The sequence below is a fragment of the Brassica napus genome, chromosome A4 (assembly GCF_020379485.1).
Source record: "Brassica napus cultivar Da-Ae chromosome A4, Da-Ae, whole genome shotgun sequence".
In the NCBI taxonomy this organism is placed as follows: domain Eukaryota; kingdom Viridiplantae; phylum Streptophyta; class Magnoliopsida; order Brassicales; family Brassicaceae; genus Brassica; species Brassica napus.
In genome coordinates this window covers 14,000,885-14,016,106 of record NC_063437.1, presented here as the reverse complement: position 1 = coordinate 14,016,106, position 15,222 = coordinate 14,000,885, and the positions used below count along the sequence as shown (strand labels likewise).

Below are 15,222 nucleotides of genomic sequence, written 5' to 3'. Positions count from 1 at the left end.
AAATCAAATTATGACTACATAATGTGTAAACCGACTATGCACAAATAGTCACGATGCATATATTAACATCAATACTTTTGAAACATAGATATAAGAGAATTGTCGAACAAATATTTATGGCAACGGTCCATATAATTTCTCTAGGAAATTTAGTGCATTTAACTGGGGCTGTGAATTGAATTGTGGTGATGATACCATACCATAGATAACAGTGTTACAACTTAAACTATGTTTTTCAATTAATTTATAGGGGATTATAATTATGTGTAGTGAAAAAAATTTTGTTAGACTCTTGGAATAGAATGTTGTTATTCATAGTATTATTTTTGAATTTACAGGAACTGATGTCAAAAGAGATGACTAAAATAAATCGAGATGTGCTAATGCTAAGAGAAGATCAGGCTCCTAAAGTTGGAGCAAGCTTGAGCCAATCTGAACCAAGGAAGATTTTAATGGTTGGCATTAAACCTCACATACCTGATTTGAATGTGAAACCTTGTTCTGATTCCGACGAGGAAGAAAAAGGAGAAATTGGAAAAGCATTTCAGAATCTTGCAGGTTTAAAACCTCATGATGCCTGTTATGTTGATCATAAGCTTTTGTACGAGCTTGAGGTCGAGATCATTGCTCGTCTACCATGCTTTGAATACTGGAAACTGCAGTTTCTTAACAAGAAATTCTTGCAGTTATTAAAAAGCTGTGAAATTTTCAGGGTGAGACAAGAAAGGGGACTTGTGACACCCTATGTGATTTTGCATTCAGGAGCTGTATCTAATTGGGAAATGTTTGATAAGGATTTTAAAACCTTTCGGAGACTTCCTAAAGTTCCTTCTTCTGATTATTGCTTTTTCTACAGCGGTAAGGAAACAGTTAGTGTGGGTACTCAACTAACTGTCATAGGGAGAGAAAGAGACGAAATTGTGGTGTTTTCTTATGAGCTAGAGAATCATAAGTGGTTCAAAGGTCCTTCAATGATCACACCGAGGGCCATGTACGGTTCTGCGAGCCATGGTAAAACAACATTTTTTGCAGGAGGCATTAAAATGGATGAAAATGGAAACCCTATTGTTGTGCAAACTGTAGAAAAATATAATGCTGATACAAAAAGGTAGACTATGATTAATGGAATGTATAAAGCAAGGAAGTTCAGCTCAGGATGTTTCTTGCGTGAAAAATTTTACGTCCTCGGTGGCCGAGATGATAATGATAAACACCTCACTTGTGGAGAAAGTTATGATGAGACAACAGATTCTTGGGAGTTGATACCTGACATGCTAAAAGACATGACAATCATTGTGCATTCCCAATCTCCGCCCCTTATTGCTGTGGTTGATGACAATCTATACATGTTAGAAACATCTTTGAACGAGCTTCGGGTATATGATATAAACACAAATATTTGGAAGAAAGTTGGTGTTGTCCATGTGAGCGCAAACGCTGCCTTCGGTTGGGGGATTGCGTTTAAATCGATGGGAGACAGACTTCTGGTGATTGGAACTTCTCACTCTTGGCAAAGAAAGACAGTAGTTCACTCATGCCGTCCTTCTCCAGACGTGAAAGAGCAGCACTGGGAAGAAATAAAACATTGGTGTATTGGTGCTGAGCTCCCACAGTTTATTCATAACTGTTGTGTGATGTTTGCTTAAAGTTTTTTCCAAGGAAAGCTTGGAAACTTATTTGTTTTTCGTTTGTTTTAAGTGCTTATGTTTGTGAAAAAAATACTAATGTTGTCTATGTAATGGTTATTTATTTATTTTGGTTTTGTTTTTTTCCTCTTCAGCCATAAATGTCATGTTCAGTTAAAATTGCTATCTGTTTTCAGTTTATTTTCCAAATTTACAGGTTTGTAAAAGTTATAGCACATTAAAATCGTATCTTAATTTATTATTTTTTAGTTCGGATAATGAGAGTTTTAAGGTCATTTGGCTTTTAAACAATAAACCATGGTTGTATCTATTTTTATTTAAAAATTCCTTATTTGATTTTATATGGTTACATAATGGATTTTCTATGAGATTTTACTAAAATAGGGAATAAAGTAATTTAGTTTTGGTAATTTTAATATATCATTTTATCGTATTTTGTGTTAACCCAATATTTATTATTTACACAGAGGTGCAGAAAAATAATGGAGTTGTAAATAGTTAGAAATAAAAGAACAACACTTATAAATATGTACTTATTTATCTACAAATAATAATAAGGATAACGTTGTTATTTCTTAATATTATTACATGTCAGTTCGATATTAGCGGCTTGATCTCTGTAACTATTTATTAGATCATCCCAATTTCAAAACTCTTTATTGTTTATCCAAGATCAATGATTTGAGTTCGCAATATTTTATTCATTGAAACCGATTTAAAGAACTCTCTGAAGCTATAGGAGCATCAATTTTTTCTTCTGGAAAGTGAACATTGTAAGCTACTTAAAAGGTACCAGAGAAACAATAAATATCCGTTGCATTGTAACATAAGTTCATTTCTTTATATACTCTTAGAGTAACCAAATACAGTTTGGTTCGATTCAGGTTAGTCATAGGGTATTAAATTAATACTCGACTTTCGATTTATAAATCTATTGTGTTATATACACAAATAGACTTTGATCGAAGAAAATATAAAAAATGGACTTTCATTATAGATGGAAAGTAATCTTTTAATTTAAAATGGAACCATTTTATTTTGCAAGTATCAACTTTGTTATTTATTGTTCTTTAATAATGCAAACATTTTTTTAAAAAAAAATTGCAATGAAATAAAATAATTAATTTAATTGAAAGCCAAAAAGTATTCAAAACATTTCTTTGAAAACCTAATAAATATTCTCAAACAATTAACAAAAACTTAGTCCAAACTGCAAACAATCACTAATTAGTAGTCTTATCATGTATGGTAAAGATTTAAATAAACTCATAAAAGTTTATTCAAAACTTCCAGATAATTTATTACTTGTATTTATGGTAGATGGTTGAATAAGGATATTGTATTAATATGGTAATAAAATTAAACAAAGCAGTATAATTATGGTAGAGCTAAAATTTAAACCACATATGCTATATATATCTAAGTAACTTAGTCAAGATTTCTTATGCATCTTTTCAACTAACTAAATATAACTGGGATTCAAGAGAGCATTCAATAAAGAATTTCTATCCATTTTTAAGATACACATTCAAATTTTATGATAAATCTAATTACTAGTGATATTATTACATATCAGATTTTTTATATTGCATCACTATCATAGAATATATTAATCTTTGTCATAATATGCTTAGTTTTGAAATTATATTGATTTACTTATAAGATATAATACATATTCCCAATTTGATATTTTGAAAGTTCTTTAAATAGAAAAATTATAATCGTTAAAGGCATGTAATTATATGTTTTAGAACAGTGTTTGTCCATTTATGTCGTGTTGCATAAATTTAAATTTCATTTTTCTAGTGGCTCACATTATTGTATAGACTAAGGAAATAATTTTTCTTAATCTCTTGAAATATTAAATTTTCAAAGCATTAAATTATATAGAAGCATTAATTAATTATTTGCTTGCAATTTTTGAGTTTATATTAGTTAATGCAATTTTTGTTTGATTTCCCAGTTTATATAACATAATCTCATTATTGTTTGTTTAAATAAATTTTGGGAGTTCAAATACTTAAAATTGTTTGTAATTATATGTTGTAAAAAAATTCTGTTAGATTCTTGGAATTGAATGTTGTTATTCATAGTATTATTTTTGAATTTACAGGAATTGATGTCAAAAGAGATGGCTAAAATAAATCGAAATGTGCTAACGGTAAGAGAAGACCAGGCTCCTAAAATTGGAGCAAGCTTGAGCCAATCTGAACCAAGGAAGATTTCAATGGTTGGCATTAAACCTCACATACCTGACTTAAATGTGAAACCTTGTTCTGATTCCAACGAGGAAGAAAAAGGAGAAATTGGAAAAGCATTTCAGAATCTTGCAGGTTTAAAAACTCATGATGCCTGTTATGTTGATCATAAGCTTTTGTACGAGCTTAAGGTCGAGATCATTGCTCGTCTACCATGCTTTGAATACTGGAAACTGCAGTTTCTTAACAAGAAATTCTTGCAGTTATTAAAGAGCTGTGAAATTTTCAGGGTGAGACAAGAAAGAGGACTTGTGAAACCCTATGTGATTTTGCATTCAGGAGCTGTATCTAATTGGGAAATGTTTGATAAGGATTTTAAAACCTTTCGGAGACTTCCTAAAATTCCTTTTTCTGACTATTGCTTTTTCTACAGCGGTAAGGAAACAGTTAGTGTGGGTACTCAACTAATTGTCATAGGGAAAGAAAGAGATGAAATTGTGGTGTTTCGTTATGAGCTAGAGAATCATAAGTGGTTCAAAGGTCCTTCAATGATCACACCGAGGGCCATGTACGGTTCTGCGAGCCATGGTAAAACCGCATTTTTTGCAGGAGGCATTAAAATGGATGAAAATGGAAACCATGTTGTTGTGCAAACTGTAGAAAAGTATAATGCTGATACAAAAAGGTGGACTATGATTAATGGAATGCATAAAGCAAGGAAGTTCAGCTCAGGATGTTTCTTGCGTGGAAAATTTTATGTCCTCGGTGGCCGAGATGATAATGATAAACACCTCACTTGTAGAGAAAGTTATGATGAGACGACAGATTCTTGGGAGTTGATACTTGACATGCTAAAAGACATGACAGTCATTGCGCATTTCCAATCTCCGCCCCTTATTGCTGTGGTTGATGACAATCTATACATGTTAGAAACATCTTTGAACGAGCTTCGGGTATATGATATAAACACAAATATTTGGAAGAAAGTTGGTGTTGTCCCTGTGAGCGCAAACGCTGCCTTCGGTTGGGGGATTGCGTTTAAATCGATGGGAGACAGACTTCTGGTGATTGGAACTTCTCACTCTTGGCATAGGAAGAGAGTAGTTCACTCATGCTGTCCTTCTCCAGACGTGGAAGAGCAGCACTGAGAAGAAATAAGACATTGGTGTGTTGGTGCTGAGCTCCCACAGTTTATTCATAACTGTTGTGTGATGTTTGCTTAAAGTTTTTTCCAAGGAAAGCTTGGAAACTTATTTGTTTTTGCATTTGTGCTTAAAGTTGTTGCTTTTGGTTTTAAGTTGTTTGGTTTGTGTTTTTCTGAATTTTTTGTTTTTCATTTAGGAAAAAAATGTTGTTGTTTTTCGTTTGTTTTAAGTGCTTATGTTTGTGAAAAAAATACTAATGTTGTCTATGTAATGGTTATTTATTTATTTTGGTTTTGTTTTTTCCCTCTTCAGCCATAAATGTCATGTTCAGTTAAAATCGCTATCTGGTTTCAGTTTATTTTCCAAAATTTTAGGTTTGTAAAAGTTATAACACATTAAAATCGTATCTTAATTTATTTTTTTAGTTCGGATAACTAGAGTTTTAAGGTCATTTGGCTTTTCAACCATAAACCATGGCTGTATCTATTTTTATTTAAAAATTCCTTATTTGATTTTATATGGTTACATAATGGATTTTCTATAAGATTTTACTAAAACAGGGAATAAATTAATTTAGTTTTGGTAATTTTCATATATCATTTTATCGTATTTTGTGTGAACCCAATATTTATTATTTACACAGAGGTGCGAAAAAATAATGGAGTTGCAAATAGATAGAAATAAAAGAACAACATTTATAAATATGTGCATATTTATCTACAAATAATAATAAGGATAAGGTTGTTATTTCTTAATATTATTACATGTCAGTTCGATATTAGCGGCTTGATCTCTGTAACTATTTATTAAATCATCCCTATTTCAAAACTCTTTATTGTTTATCCAAGATCAATGATTTGAGTTCGCAATATTTTTTTCATTGAAGCCGATTTAAAGAACTCTCTGAAGCTATAGGAGCATCAATTTTTTCTTCTGGAAAGTGAACATTGTAAGCTACTTAAAAGGTACCGGAGAAACAATAAATATCCGTTGCATTGTAACATAAGTTCATTTCTTTATATACTCTTAGAGTAACCAAATACAGTTTGGTTCGAATCAGGTTAGTCATAGGGTATTAAATTAATACTCGACTTTCGATTTATAAATCTATTGTGTTATATACACAAATAGACTTTGATCGAAGAAAATATAAAAAATGGACTTTCATTATAGATGGAAAGTAATCTTTTAATTTAAAATGGAACCATTTTATTTTGCAAGTATCAACTTTGTTATTTATTATTCTTTAATAACGCAAACATTTTTTAAAAAAAAAATTGCAATGAAATAAAATAATTAATTTAATTGAAAGCCAAAAAGCATTCAAAACATTTCTTTGAAAACCTAATAAATATTCTCAAACAATTAACAAAAACTTAGTCCAAACTGCAAACAATCACTAATTAGTAGTCTTATCGTGTATGGTAAAGATTTAAATAAACTCATAAAAGTTTATTCAAAACTTCCAGATAATTTATTACTTGTATTTATGGTAGATGGTTGAATAAGGATATTGTATTAATATGGTAATAAAATTAAACAAAGCAGTATAAATATGGTAGAGCTAAAATTTAAAACACATATGCTATATATATCTGAGTAACTTAGTCAAGATTTCTTATGCATCTTTTCAACTAACTAAATATAACTGGGATTCAAGAGAGCATTCAATAAAGAATTTCTATCCATTTTTAAGGTACACATTCAAATTTTATGATAAATCTAATCACTAGTGATATTATTACATATCAGATTTTTTATATTGCATCACTATCATAGAATATATTAATCTTTGTCATAATATGCTTAGTTTTGAAATTATATTGATTTACTTATAAGATATAATACATATTCCCAATTTGATATTTTGAAAGTTCTTTAAATAGAAAAATTATAATCGTTAAAGGCATGTAATTATATGTTTTAGAACAGTGTTTGTCCATTTATGTCGTTTTGCATAAATTTAAATTTCATTTTTCTAGTGGCTCACATTATTGTATAGACTAAGGAAATAATTTTTCTTAATCTCTTGAAATATTAAATTTTCAAAGCATTAAATTATATAGAAGCATTAATTAATTATTTGCTTGCACTTTTTGAGTTTATATTAGTTAATGCAATTTTTGTTTGATTTCCCAGTTTATATAACATAATCTCTTTATTGTTTGTTTAAATAAATTTTGGGAGTTCAAATACTTAAAATTGTTTGTAATTATGTTGTAAAAAAATTCTGTTAGATTCTTGGAATTGAATGTTGTTATTCATAGTATTATTTTTGAATTTACAGGAATTGATGTCAAAAGAGATGGCTAAAATAAATCGAAATGTGCTAACGCTAAGAGAAGACCAAGCTCCTAAAATTGGAGCAAGCTTGAGCCAATCTGAACCAAGGAAGATTTCAATGGTTGGCATTAAACCTCACATACCTGACTTAAATGTGAAACCTTGTTCTGATTCCAACGAGGAAGAAAAAGGAGAAATTGGAAAAGCATTTCAGAATCTTACAGGTTTAAAAACTCATGATGCCTGTTATGTTGATCATAAGCTTTTGTACGAGCTTAAGGTCGAGATCATTGCTCGTCTACCATGCTTTGAATACTGGAAACTGCAGTTTCTTAACAAGAAATTCTTGCAGTTATTAAAGAGCTGTGAAATTTTCAGGGTGAGACAAGAAAGAGGACTTGTGAAACCCTATGTGATTTTGCATTCAGGAGCTGTATCTAATTGGGAAATGTTTGATAAGGATTTTAAAACCTTTCGGAGACTTCCTAAAATTCCTTCTTCTGACTATTGCTTTTTCTACAGCGGTAAGGAAACAGTTAGTGTGGGTACTCAACTAATTGTCATAGGGAAAGAAAGAGATGAAATTGTGGTGTTTCGTTATGAGCTAGAGAATCATAAGTGGTTCAAAGGTCCTTCAATGATCACACCGAGGGCCATGTACGGTTCTGCGAGCCATGGTAAAACCGCATTTTTTGCAGGAGGCATTAAAATGGATGAAAATAGAAACCATGTTGTTGTGCAAACTGTAGAAAAGTATAATGCTGATACAAAAAGGTGGACTATGATTAATGGAATGCATAAAGCAAGGAAGTTCAGCTCAGGATGTTTCTTGCGTGGAAAATTTTATGTCCTCGGTGGCCGAGATGATAATGATAAACACCTCACTTGTGGAGAAAGTTATGATGAGACGACAGATTCTTGGGAGTTGATACCTGACATGCTAAAAGACATGACAGTCATTGCGCATTCCCAATCTCCGCCCCTTATTGCTGTGGTTGATGACAATCTATACATGTTAGAAACATCTTTGAACGAGCTTCGGGTATATGATATAAACACAAATATTTGGAAGAAAGTTGGTGTTGTCCCTGTGAGCGCAAACGCTGCCTTCGGTTGGGGGATTGCGTTTAAATCGATGGGAGACAGACTTCTGGTGATTGGAACTTCTCACTCTTGGCATAGAAAGAGAGTAGTTCACTCATGCTGTCCTTCTCCAGACGTGGAAGAGCAGCACTGGGAAGAAATAAGACATTGGTGTGTTGGTGCTGAGCTCCCACAGTTTATTCATAACTGTTGTGTGATGTTTGCTTAAAGTTTTTTCCAAGGAAAGCTTGGAAACCTATTTGTTTTTGCATTTGTGCTTAAAATTGTTGCTTTTGGTTTTAAGTTGTTTGGTTTGTGTTTTTCTGAATTTTTAGTTTTTCATTTGGGATAAAAATGTTGTTGTTTTTCGTTTGTTTTAAGTGCTTATGTTTGTGAAAAAAATACTAATGTTGTCTATGTAATGGTTATTTATTTATTTTGGTTTTGTTTTTTCCCTCTTCAGCCATAAATGTCATGTTCAGTTTAAATCGCTATCTGGTTTCAGTTTATTTTCCAAAATTTTAGGTTTGTAAAAGTTATAACGCATTAAAATCGTATCTTAATTTATTTTTTTAGTTCGGATAACTAGAGTTTTAAGGTCATTTGGCTTTTCAACCATAAACCATGGCTGTATCTATTTTTATTTAAAAATTCCTTATTTGATTTTATATGGTTACATAATGGATTTTCTATAGGATTTTACTAAAACAGGGAATAAATTAATTTAGTTTTGGTAATTTTCATATATCATTTTATCGTATTTTGTGTGAACCCAATATTTATTATTTACACAGAGGTGCGAAAAAATAATGGAGTTGCAAATAGTTAGAAATAAAAGAACAACATTTATAAATATGTGCATATTTATCTACAAATAATAATAAGGATAAGGTTGTTATTTCTTAATATTATTACATGTCAGTTCGATATTAGCGGCTTGATCTCTATAACTATTTATTAAATCATCCCTATTTCAAAACTCTTTATTGTTTATCCAAGATCAATGATTGGAGTTCGCAATATTTTTTTCATTGAAGCCGATTTAAAGAACTCTCTGAAGCTATAGGAGCATCAATTTTTTCTTCTGGAAAGTGAACATTGTAAGCTACTTAAAAGGTACCGGAGAAACAATAAATATCCGTTGCATTGTAACATAAGTTCATTTCTTTATATACTCTTAGAGTAACCAAATACAGTTTGGTTCGAATCAGGTTAGTCATAGGGTATTAAATTAATACTCGACTTTCGATTTATAAATCTATTGTGTCATATACACAAATAGACTTTGATCGAAGAAAATATAAAAAATGGACTTTCATTATAAATGGAAAGTAATCTTTTAATTTAAAATGGAACCATTTTATTTTGCAAGTATCAACTTTGTTATTTATTGTTCTTTAATAACGCAAACATTTTTTTAAAAAAAAATTGCAATGAAATAAAATAATTAATTTAATTGAAAGCCAAAAAGTATTCAAAACATTTCTTTGAAAACCTAATAAATATTCTCAAACAATTAACAAAAACTTAGTCCAAACTGCAAACAATCACTAATTAGTAGTCTTATCGTGTATGGTAAAGATTTAAATAAACTCATAAAAGTTTATTCAAAACTTCCAGATAATTTATTACTTGTATTTATGGTAGATGGTTGAATAAGGATATTGTATTAATATGGTAATAAAATTAAACAAAGCAGTATAAATATGGTAGAGCTAAAATTTAAAACACATATGCTATATATATCTGAGTAACTTAGTCAAGATTTCTTATGCATCTTTTCAACTAACTAAATATAACTGGGATTCAAGAGAGCATTCAATAAAGAATTTCTATCCATTTTTAAGGTACACATTCAAATTTTATGATAAATCTAATCACTAGTGATATTATTACATATCAGATTTTTTATATTGCATCACTATCATAGAATATATTAATCTTTGTCATAATATGCTTAGTTTTGAAATTATATTGATTTACTTATAAGATATAATACATATTCCCAATTTGATATTTTGAAAGTTCTTTAAATAGAAAAATTATAATCGTTAAAGGCATGTAATTATATGTTTTAGAACAGTGTTTGTCCATTTATGTCGTGTTGCATAAATTTAAATTTCATTTTTCTAGTGGCTCACATTATTGTATAGACTAAGGAAATAATTTTTCTTAATCTCTTGAAATATTAAATTTTCAAAGCATTAAATTATATAGAAGCATTAATTAATTATTTGCTTGCAATTTTTGAGTTTATATTAGTTAATGCAGCTTTTGTTTGATTTCCCAGTTTATATAACATAATCTCATTATTGTTTGTTTAAATAAATTTTGGGAGTTCAAATACTTAAAATTGTTTGTAATTATATGTTGTAAAAAAATTATGTTAGATTCTTGGAATTGAATGTTGTTATTCATATATTATTTTTGAATTTACAGGGATTGATGTCAAAAGAGATGGCTAAAATAAATCGAGATGTGCTAATGCTAAGAGAAGATCAGGCTCCTAAAGTTGGAGCAAGCTTGAGCCAATCTGAACCAAGGAAGATTTCAATGGTTGGCATTAAACCTCACATACCTGACTTAAATGTGAAACCTTGTTCTGATTTCGATGAGGAAGAAAAAGGAGAAATTGGAAAAGCATTTCAGAATCTTGCAGGTTTAAAAACTCATGATGCCTGTTATGTTGATCATAAACTTTTGTACGAGCTTGAGGTCGAGATCATTGCTCGTCTGCCATGCTTTGAATACTGGAAACTGCAGTTTCTTAACAAGAAATTCTTGCAGTTATTAAAGAGCTGTGAAATTTTCAGGGTGAGACAAGAAAGGGGACTTGTGAAACCCTATGTGATTTTGCATTCAGGAGCTGTATCTAATTGGGAAATGTTTGATAAGGATTTTAAAACCTTTCGGAGACTTCCTAAAATTCCTTCTTCTGACTATTGCTTTTTCTACAGCGGTAAGGAAACAGTTAGTGTGGGTACTCAACTAATTGTCATAGGGAAAGAAAGAGATGAAATTGTGGTGTTTCGTTATGAGCTAGAGAATCATAAGTGGTTCAAAGGTCCTTCAATGATCACACCGAGGGCCATGTACGGTTCTACGAGCCATGGTAAAACCGCATTTTTTGCAGGAGGCATTAAAATGGATGAAAATGGAAACCATGTTGTTGTGCAAACTGTAGAAAAATATAATGCTGATACAAAAAGGTGGACTATGATTAATGGAATGCATAAAACAAGGAAGTTCAGCTCGGAATGTTTCTTGCGTGGAAAATTTTACGTCCTCGGTGGCCGAGATGATAATGATAAACACCTCACTTGTGGAGAAAGTTATGATGAGACGACAGATTCTTGGGAGTTGATACCTGACATGCTAAAAGACATGACAGTCATTGCGCATTCCCAATCTCCGCCCCTTATTGCTGTGGTTGATGACAATCTATACATGTTAGAAACATCTTTGAACGAGCTTCGGGTATATGATATAAACACAAATATTTGGAAGAAAGTTGGTGTTGTCCCTGTGAGCGCAAACGCTGCCTTCGGTTGGGGGATTGCGTTTAAATCGATGGGAGACAGACTTCTGGTGATTGGAACTTCTCACTCTTGGCATAGGAAGACAGTAGTTCACTCATGCCGTCCTTCTCCAGACGTGGAAGAGCAGCACTGGGAAGAAATAAAACATTGGTGTGTTGGTGCTGAACTCCCACAGTTTATTCATAACTGTTGTGTGATGTTTGCTTAAAGTTTTTTCCAAGGAAAGCTTGGAAACTTATTAATTTGTTTTTGCATTTGTGCTTAAAGTTGTTGCATTTGGTTTTAAGTTGTTTGGTTTGTGTTTTTCTGATTTTTTTTGTTTTTCATTTGGGATAAAAATGTTGTTGTTTTTCGCTTGTTTTAAGTGCTTATGTTTGTGAAAAAATACTAATGTTGTGTATGTAATGGTTATTTATTTATTTTGGTTTTGCTTTTTCCCTCTTCAGCCATAAATGTCATGTTCAGTTAAAATCGCCATCTGGTTTCAGTTTATTTTCCAAAATTTTAGGTTTGTAAAAGTTATAACACATTAAAATCGTATCTTAATTTATTTTTTTAGTTCGGATAACTAGAAGTTTAAGGTCATTTGGCTTTTCAACCATAAACCATGGCTGTATCTATTTTTATTTAAAAATTCCTTATTTGATTTTATATGGTTACATAATGGATTTTCTATAAGATTTTACTAAAATAGGGAATAAAGTAATTTAGTTTTGGTAATTTTAATATATCATTTTATCGTATTTTGTGTAAATCCAATATTTATTATTTACACAGAGGTGCGGAAAAATAATGGAGTTGTAAATAGTTAGAAATAAAAAAACAACATTTATAAATATGTGCATATTTATCTACAAATAATAATAAGGATAGGGTTGTTATTTCTTAATATTATTACATGTCAGTTCGATATTAGCGGCTTGATCTATATAACTATTTATTAGATCATCTCAATTTCAAAACTCTTTATTGTTTATCCAAGATCAATGATTTGAGTTCGCAATATTTTATTTCCTTGAAGCCGATTTAAAGAATCTCTGAAGCTATAGGAGAATCGAATTTTTCTTCTGAGAAGTGAACATTGTAAGCTACTGAAAAGGTACCGGAGAAACAATAAAATATATGTTGCATTGTAACATAAATTCATTTCTTTATATTCTCAGAGTAGCCAAATACAGTTTGGTTCGAATCAGGTTAATCATAGGGTATTAAATTAATACTCGACTTTCGATTTATAAATTTAATGTGTTATATACACAAATAGACTTTGATCGAAGAAAATATACAAACTGGACTTTCATTATAGAATGAAAGTTATCTTTTAAATCATTTTATTTCGCATGTATCAACTTTGTTATTTATTGTTCTTTAATAATGCATACATATTTTTTTTATAAATTGCAATGAAATAAAATAACTAATTTAATTTAAAGCCAAAAAGTATTCAAAACATTTCTTTAAAAACCTAATAAATATTCTCAAAAAATTAACAAAAACTTACTCAAAAACTTCAAACAATCACTAATTTAAATGGATGAAAATGGGACCCCTGTTGTTGTGCAAACTGTAGAAAAGTATAATGCTGATACAAAAATGTGGATGATGATTCATGGAATGCATAAAGCAAGGAAGTTCAACTCAGGATGTTTCTTGTGTGAAAAATTTTATGTCCTCGGCGGGCGAGATGATAATGATAAACACCTTACTTGTGGAGAAAGGTATGATGAGGCGACAAATTCTTGGGAGTTTATACCTGACATGCTAAAATACATGACATTCATTGCGCCTTCCCAATCTCCGCCCCTTATTGATGTGGTTGATGACAATCTATACTTGTTAAAAACATCTTTGATGAGCTTCGGGTATATGATATAAACACAAATATTTGAAAGAAACTTGGTGTTGTCCCTGTAAGCTATAAATGTCACCTAGTCATGATGAGTTAAAGTCTCTATATGGTTTTTCAGTTAATCTTTCCAAAAAATTTGGTTTACAAAAGTTATATACCAGATTAAAATAATATCTAATTTCATTTGCTTGGTTTGGATATATAGAGTTTCAGGTTATTTGGTTTATAACCATAAACCATGGTAGTTTCTGTTCTTATAGAACATTGCCTATTTTATTTAATATGATTAGATAATGGATTTTCTAAATGATTTTACTACAACATCGAATAAAGTAATTTACTTTTGGTAATTTTGATATATCATTGTATTGTATTTTGTGTGAACCATATTGTTTTATTTACAAAGAGGAGTGGCAAAATAATGGAGTTATAAATAATTAAAAATAAAAAAAGCAACACTTATAAAGGTGTTCTTATTTATCTATAAATAATAATAAGAATAAGATTGTTAATCTTTTTAATATTACTTGTCAGTTTGATATTAGCAGCTTGATCTCAATTTTCAAAAGTCATAATCGTTTATCCATGATCAACGATTTGACTTCACTATATATTTTCTTTCCTTGAAGGCGATTTAGGGCAGTCTCTGAAGCTATAGAAGTATCAGATTTTATTCTTCTGAGAAGTGAATATTGTGAGCTACTTAAAAGGTTAACAGAAAACAGTAAATATCTATTGCATTGTAACATAAATACATTTCTTTATATTTTGAGAGTAACCACCACTGATATCGAACTTGTACTTGTACACATGGAAGTGTTTCCAAATATGTGCTTTGAATTTCAGAGAGAGAGAAATATTTATTGATGAAGGTAGTGAATTAAGGAGTTTAATGTCAAAGAGGGAGTTTCTTGAAAATGAAGTTTGAACGTAGAAGAAAAGAAGATATATGTGAATAACTTGAAAGATAAAATAATAATGTATTGTCTGATTTTCTAGAATAATGATGACATTTAGGCCATTGAATTGGATCGTAAGTATTGAAGTTTAGCCATTGGCTCACAATCCCGTATATATTAATTGAACATCATTTAAAAAGTTGTACTAATTAAAAAAAGACTTTATTTAAATGTCATTTAATTAAGATATCAATTTAGCTTACATGGTATCTTAAGAATCAATTGAAAAAAAAATGCTGGTCCAAATTCAATTACTATAGAACATTATATTAACCCAAAATATAAGAAGCGTATATTTTTTCTTTAAGTAAAAGCTACAAAATTACCTAATATGATTAACATATATGTGGTAATTAATGACTATAAATAATAAAGATTTGTTAATGTCGAGCTTAGTAACGTGGGCTTGTGATCCTAGTGGAGACAATAAGTTGATGGAACTTTGGACCAGTTTCTATGAAGCGTACCGGTCTCTTGACCCGGGTGTGTGCGGGGTTATATATACTGAGCTCTTGCCCTC

At 30.4% G+C, this 15,222-nt stretch overlaps 3 protein-coding genes and 1 pseudogene across 3 annotated transcripts; all 4 read left to right on the top strand.

The window, feature by feature from the left end:
- The first annotated feature begins 302 nt into the window (after positions 1-302).
- On the top strand, positions 303-2,442 carry LOC125608024 (annotated as a pseudogene).
- A 59-nt stretch (positions 2,443-2,501) lies between these two features.
- LOC125608023 (F-box/kelch-repeat protein At3g27150-like) lies at positions 2,502-6,910 on the top strand. Its single transcript, XM_048777726.1, has one exon. The coding sequence runs from the start codon at positions 3,724-3,726 to the stop codon at positions 4,990-4,992; it is 1,269 nt and encodes a 422-aa protein (XP_048633683.1). The 5' UTR covers positions 2,502-3,723; the 3' UTR covers positions 4,993-6,910.
- Positions 6,911-7,240: 330 nt separating this feature from the next.
- On the top strand, positions 7,241-9,298 carry LOC125608022 (F-box/kelch-repeat protein At3g27150-like). The gene has a single exon (XM_048777724.1). It carries the CDS (start codon positions 7,241-7,243, stop codon positions 8,582-8,584), a length of 1,344 nt encoding a protein of 447 aa, XP_048633681.1. The 3' UTR covers positions 8,585-9,298.
- A 1,481-nt stretch (positions 9,299-10,779) lies between these two features.
- On the top strand, positions 10,780-13,205 carry LOC125608021 (F-box/kelch-repeat protein At3g27150-like). Its single transcript, XM_048777723.1, has one exon. The coding sequence runs from the start codon at positions 10,801-10,803 to the stop codon at positions 12,100-12,102; it is 1,302 nt and encodes a 433-aa protein (XP_048633680.1). The 5' UTR covers positions 10,780-10,800; the 3' UTR covers positions 12,103-13,205.
- Positions 13,206-15,222: the final 2,017 nt, after the last annotated feature.